The sequence below is a fragment of the Haplochromis burtoni genome, unplaced genomic scaffold, assembly GCF_018398535.1.
Source record: "Haplochromis burtoni strain Fernald_Lab_line unplaced genomic scaffold, NCSU_Asbu1 Contig_95, whole genome shotgun sequence".
Taxonomy (NCBI): domain Eukaryota; kingdom Metazoa; phylum Chordata; class Actinopteri; order Cichliformes; family Cichlidae; genus Haplochromis; species Haplochromis burtoni.
This window is the reverse complement of record NW_024582456.1, coordinates 1,070,315-1,077,315: the sequence shown is the minus strand read 5'-3', so window position 1 is coordinate 1,077,315 and position 7,001 is coordinate 1,070,315. Positions and strand designations below refer to the sequence as shown.

The 7,001-nt window shown below is 45.0% G+C and overlaps 1 protein-coding gene across 2 annotated transcripts in view; it reads right to left on the bottom strand.

Moving 5' to 3' along the window:
- si:dkeyp-14d3.1 (transmembrane protein 132C) overlaps positions 1–7,001 on the bottom strand; it is a 188,917-nt gene that overhangs the window by 12,805 nt on the left and 169,111 nt on the right. For both annotated transcript variants that reach the window (XM_042222791.1, XM_005926936.2), the window contains one exon: positions 769–1,042. In XM_042222791.1, coding sequence (XP_042078725.1) covers positions 769–1,042 — 274 coding nt within the window. The remainder of the gene's footprint in view (positions 1–768; positions 1,043–7,001) is intronic.

Here is a 7,001-nt window from a genome sequence, read left to right as displayed (position 1 = left end):
GTGTGTGTGTGTGTGTGTGTGTGTGTGTGTGTGTGTGTGTGTGTGTGTGTGTGTGTGTGTGTGTGCATCTACACAACAGATTTTGAGATTTGCACAATTACTTGAGTAAAGAGGATTAAAAGGAAGCACTGATCTTCCAACACAAACATTGCTGGAGTTTTGAAAGATTCTAGCAACGGCAGAATAATTGCACACTGAATGACAGCATTTCACTCGAGTAGTTTCTGGATCTCTTTTGCTGTTAACAAGGCAGGTATTCAGGGAAGAACAAGAATCAATGGCAAATACCTATTTGGAATCAGAGGCAACATTGTTCAGAGAACATATGGTTCAAATCAGGGAAAAACTGACCAAAGTGGAGCATCACAGTAAAATTGCATTTTTAAAAATTATAAAATGCAACTTGAAAGAAGCCTACTGAGTATTAGTTTTCAGGAACCACCACTTTTAACAGTTTTTTTTCTTTCTATTTATCATGATAACACTGTGCCAAGCTTCAGGGGATTGCACCAAGCATGTTACAGTCGTGCCCACTAAGATTTTAACTGTGCTTTGAAATTAAACTTAATCAAAACAGCCGGTGTACAAATTGTGTTATGGTTGCATGTGTACTAAAGATAAAAATTTTATGATTATTATGTGTTAATAAACCCCCCACTGCCTGACTAACATTCAGATTTTGTCTCATTGCAGCAAATGTAATTTTAGACAGCACCTGTAATCTGTTGTTGTAACAAATTCTGATACAGATACAGATTCTTCGTATACCTGAATAGTGGTCATGCCTGTGTCAAGGCCCACTAGTATCTTCTTGTCCAATAGCTGTGCAACCTGTGCATTCTCTACTTTGAGGAAGTCCCAAACAAGCTCCGTAATGTCCACCTGCCAATCGGTGCCCAGCATGTAGCTGGTCTGGCCTCGAGGATCAGCTGACTCGGCTATAAAATGAGTCAGGACTTTGACCATGGCATGCTGGTACTGCAGAGTGCAGCTTCGCCCTCGCCTGTCTTCGTCGTCTTCATCCTCGCTGTCCCGTGTCGACCTGTTTAAAAAGAAAGAAAGAAAATAAAAAATAAAACAGTCTGATGTGCAAAGTGGAAAGAATTTCTTTTCTTAGCAGTGAGAGTGGCATGCCTTTAGAGACAGCAGTGTTGGCTGTTTTACAGACTAAAAGAAAAAAATATTGGATAAGCTGCCATGAAATTTGGTACAATTGAGGCTGAAACAGGATTTCTTGCAGAACTTTGCCTACATCCAAAATGCACTGACAAGTGCATTTAGCAACATGTGTTGCTAATTTGTTACTTTTGTATCTGGTGCTTAACATTATATGAGCTATGCATATGCATGCTACAGTTGTTATGCATGCTCATTGTGTGTTATCTTGATTAAAACATTACACAGTACAGTAAATCAGAGTTATATGTCATATAACTTTGATTTACTGTACTGTGTAATGTTTTAATCAAGATAACACACAATGAGCATGCATAACAACTGTAGCATGCATAATGATGTTAAAAAACAAAACGCTGCTGCGTACTTTGTGTTTATCGGTATCAACAATCTAGAAAAGGCACAATTTAAAACACTCATTTTGTACTGATGTATGGTTTGTGGTATTTTGAGTAGCATTTTAAATTGGAGTAAACAACAAACACACAGACGGGTGTAACTCATACCGGGATGTTCACCTGACAAAACTCAAGCTATGATGCAATGTTGTTGATTAAACCAGTAAGAGGGGGATCAATCCAGCGAATGGCCATCAGTTCTCTGTCTAAATGTCTCTCCTTTACTATTTTGGAGCACCCGGCCTGGATTGTAAATGTGCATACACCTCCTTACGGCTTTACTTAATAGCCTCCCAGATCGCTCTGTTGCAAGAAAATCTAATTTTATTACTTTCGGTAACAAATCAGCCAACAGAGGCACAACTATCTCTCACTAGGAAAATTGCTTTGAGTGTGACAAACTAGGTTTAAATGGTTACAATACAGCCGCAATATCATTAGTTTACTTACAACTGTATTTTTTTTTACATTTTTGCATTAACAAACACCTTTGAAGAAAACAATCAGCCTTGAATGTTGACAAAGCATTGTTTGAATGGTTATTCTGGGGAAATAAATGCTGTTACAGCTCTTCAGGCTTGCACGGTTGGGATTCTTCCAAAGGAAAAAAAAAAGCACTTTGTCAAAACAACTACTAATCATATATCTTACTGTACAGACTTGCGCCTTCCTTTTCATCTAATCATCTTCATTTGTTCCTGTGTCGCTATTTCTCTCTCTCACACACATAAACTCTAGTAAAGGTTGCAATCATGATAAAGGGGAGAAAAAAAACGAAATTAATCTCTTAAACTCTTTTTCTTGCGATTATCCGCTCTGCTTGTCTCTTTCTGTCTGAATCCCCTGAGAAATCGGACTGCATGCGAAGCTGTGGGAATAAAGATGTCAGCTGCATTCTCCAGAGGAAAGCCAAGGGTAGAGAGAGATTTGAAGATAAGGGCTTAAAAGCTTTGCTGGAGGGACTGATTTCATATTCGCAAGTGAAAGACCGCCTTTATTACTGTGGAGTCAATATTGTAACACTGAAAAGAAACAATTTGTCCAGCTAAGTCACAGCATACAGTTATGAAAAGTACATTTGCAATTTCACTGCATTTTGGTTTTCAAATACAATTTTTTTACATGATGTGCCCTGTGTAGGTAAGTATTGTGTATACAAGTGCTACAAGGTAACACATAATCACATTGCATTTTTAATTAACACAGTATTGTAAAGGTTTACTGCATTTTATACATATCTCCGTACAATTCTTCAATTTTTCTATACATATTCTGTGCATTGTTACCTGTATATACAAACTTCGGTTGCTTATGTTTATGGGACCACCTTGTGTCTTCCTTTTATATTTTATTTTCCCTTGCTGTAAGAGCTCTGTAACACCAAAATTTCTCATCCGTGGGATAATAAAGGTTTATTCTATTCTATTCTATTCTGTTCTATTAACTTGAAGAATCACATTAAAGTTATGGTTATCTCACTGTCATGTCAGGTATGTCCTGAAACAACTGCATTATACTGCTCACACAACATGGATGCTTTGCGTGCATCTGCACAGACAGCATGTTTACACAAAGCGAGCGAAGAACCCAGGGTGAGTGTATGCAGAGCCCAGCCCAGCAGCCGGGGCCTGCGCTTCAGCGGGTAACAAAGGCAGTAATGAGCCTCCATTTCTACCAGTACATGTTCCTACAGCAGAATCACAGTGGAGATCTCTTTAAAGTCTATTTGGGTTGATTTTAAACATTTCTTTGTGTTGTTAGGTTTGTGTTCATATCAAAACTTCAATTTAATTTAATTTAATTTTATATAGCGCCATATCACAAAAACAGTTGTCTCAGGGTGCAAACACAAAAACAAAGATTTCTTATGTGTCCTCATTAAATGTCAGCGTGTGGGACATAAGCTCAAGGTCTGTATTATCAGCTGCTAATGATGTGACAGTGATTTCAGACCTTGTTATGGAGTAATATAAAAGTAATGCAAGGAGGTTTAAAACGAAATGTAATACATTACTACATGTCTTTACTATTTTTTGAAGTTAGTTGTTATATTTGTCTTTTATGTGAATTCCAGGCTTTGTTAACGGGTTCTTGGAGATTGCAAAATAAGTGCCTAAAAAGCACTTTGGGTGACTGTCAGCTGTTTTGAAAATGCGCCATATAAATAATTCACTTGATTTGGCTTTTTTTTTATTTGAATAATGTCTCCAACACTGCTGAAAGTCTGGTGACCTGTCCAGGATACACCCTGCCATTCGCACAGTGACAGCTGATCCTAAGGTAAACTAGTTTCAGGTGATGGGCTAGACTTAAAAAAAAGAAAGACAGAAAAAAAAAAGATTGTCTGGTTCAGGAACACTACGCCCCACCTTAAAACTAAGGTTGTGGTAGAGCAGGGTTGGGCAACTCCAGGCCTCGAGGGCCGGTGTCCCGTTACTATGGATCCAGCGGACTCAGCTCTGCAACCCACCCCTCCTCCAGAAGCCGTGTTGGAGCGACACGAGCAGATGCTACAACACATTAACCATCAGTTGCTCGCACTCACTCAGGCTCTCGCTCAGCACATTCCGCTGCCAGGTCCCGCTATGCCCCCCTCGTCTGCTCCCGCACAGCCGCCAGCCCCGGAACTCTCCACGCCACCAGCCCCCGCTTCCGCGGAACCCCCGGAACGAGCTTTACCGTCACCGGAGCCATTCGCTGGTGAGTTCCACAAGTGTGCTGGTTTCCTAACACAGATTACGTTGCAGTTTAGGCAGCTGCGGCGAACGTATGAGAGTGATGGAGCTAAGATAGCCTTTTTCGTTCAGTTACTCCGCGGTCAAGCCTTGAACTGGGCTCAAGCTGTGTTACGAACTAGCCCGGAGATTACCTATGCTGATTTTCTCTCGAAGTTCAAAAGTGTGTTCGAAAGGGGCACCGGAGCTGAGGCAGCGGGCCACCGTTTGCTGAACTTAAAACAAGGAAGACGGTGTATGGCGGACTTCTCTGTGGAGTTTTGGACACTGGCTGAGGAGACTGGATGGGGGCAGCCTGCGCTGATAAGTACCTTATTGAACAATGTTTGTGATGAACTTAAGGGCGAACTGTTAATGAGGGAGCTGCCCAAGACTCTGTCGGAAGTGATCACCTTATGTGTTAAGGTTGATGAACATTTGAGGGTGCGTCGCCGCGCCAGCAAGTATGGTTCCCAGAGGCCTCTGGGGCGAGCGGAGTCAACTTCTGGTGGAAGCGGAGGTAGCGATCGGGAAGTGGACCGCGGCGACGAACTGGAGCAACCCATGCAGATCGGACGCTCCCAAGTCTCCCCGGAGGAGAGGGCGCGCAGATGGCAGTCCGGTGAGTGCTTTTACTGCGGCCGCAAGGGCCATCTCGCCAAGGTCTGTCCTGCTCGGCCAAAAGACCCCGCCCGCCGGTAGAAAGGAGGATACGGGTGGGCGAGGTCTCCTTCTCACATTCTCCTCCATGCTTCATGCTAGCCGCTAAAGTGACTGTCCACTCTGCCTCTCACTCTCTTCAGGCGCTGATTGACTCTGGGGCGGAGCAGAGCTTCATGGATGCTTCCCTGGCTCTCAAACTTAAGATTTACACACGGGCATTACCCCACTTGTTGCGGGTCACCGCTTTAAACGGTCAACGTCTTCCCGACGTAACAAATGTTACAGAACCCGTGTCCCTAACGTTGTCTGGGAATCACACTGAACTGTTGCAGTTTTACGTCTTTGAAGCCCCTCTCACGCCCCTGGTGCTAGGATTTCCATGGTTACGCCAGCATAACCCCGTGCTCGACTGGAAGGAGGAGAGGGTTCAGGGGTGGGGGGAGGAGTGTCACATGACCTGTTTGACAGCAGCTACTCCCGTTACAGCAGCTAACCCACTACCACACGAGCCCCCTGACCTTTCAGCTATCCCGTCAGAGTATCATGATCTCAAGCAAGTATTTTGTAAGGACCGAGCCCGCTCTCTTCCTCCTCATCGCCCGTACGACTGCAGTATTGATTTGCTCCCGGGTGCACCTCTTCCTACTAGTCGCTTATACAGTCTCTCTCAACCTGAAAGTGAATGCATGGAGAAGTATATTAATGAATCCTTGGCTGATGGACTAATTCGCCCCTCTTCATCCCCTGTGGCTGCCGGGTTCTTTTTCGTCACTAAGAAGGATAAAAGCCTTCGGCCATGTATTGATTTCCGGGGCCTCAATAACATTACTATTAAGAATAAATACCCTCTGCCACTCTTATCCTCTGCCTTTGAACTCCTGCAGGGGGCGACCGTTTTTACTAAGCTCGATCTGCAGAATGCTTACCACTTAGTCAGGATGAGAGAGGGTGATGAGTGGAAAATGGCCTTCAACACGCACCTGGGCCATTTTGAATACTTGGTCATGCCGTTTGGACTGACTAATGCTCCAGCTGTCTTTCAGGGTCTAGTCAATGATGTTCTCCGAGATTTCATCGATCGTTTTGTGTTTGTGTACCTTGACGACATCCTCATCTTCTCCCACTCTCTCTCGGATCATGTACACCACGTCAGACAAGTCCTGCAACGCCTCCTGGAGAAGCGGCTGTTTGTTAAAGGGGAGAAGTGCGAGTTTCATGTGAGTACTGTGTCATTTTGGGCTACATCATCGAACAGGGCGCTTTAAGAACCGACCCAGCTAAGGTACAAGCAGTCTTAGACTGGCCCACTCCGCCTAACCGTAAGCAGCTTCAACGGTTCCTCGGTTTTGCAAACTTTTATCGGAGGTTCATTCGTGACTACAGCAAGATTGCTTTGCCACTAACCCGTTTAACTTCCCCTAAGGTACCATTCTGCTGGGATGATCTGGCTCAGGAGGCTTTCTCCCGGCTAAAGAAACGCTTCGCGTCGGCGCCCATCCTCCGGCAACCGGATCTCAAGTGGCAGTTCATCGTGGAGGTGGACGCCTCGGATGTAGGGGTCGGAGCAGTTCTCTCCCAGCAACTAGAGGGTAAGCTCCACCCTTGTGCTTACTTCTCCCGTCGTCTCTCTCCTGCAGAGCAGAACTACGACATCGGGGACAGGGAGCTGTTGGCAATCAAACTCGCCCTGGAGGAGTGGCGCCACTGGCTAGAGGGCGCAACAGAACCCTTTGTGGTATGGACTGACCACAAGAACCTCGAATACATCCGGTCGGCTAAACGCTAAATGCCCGACAAGCCAGGTGGGCTCTGTTCTTTACCAGATTCTGCTTCACCATCACCTACAGGTCCGGCTCCCAGAACGTGAAACCCGATGCCCTTTCCCGCCAATTCACCGCCTCAGAGGACCCCACCCGTGAGGCTCCCATTCTCCCTCCCTCATGCGTTATCGGAGCCCTGTCGTGGGAGATCGAGTCCGCCATACGGGAGGCCTAGCGGGCAGAACCAGATCCGGGGACTGGTCCACTGGGATTGGTCTTTGTTCCCACGT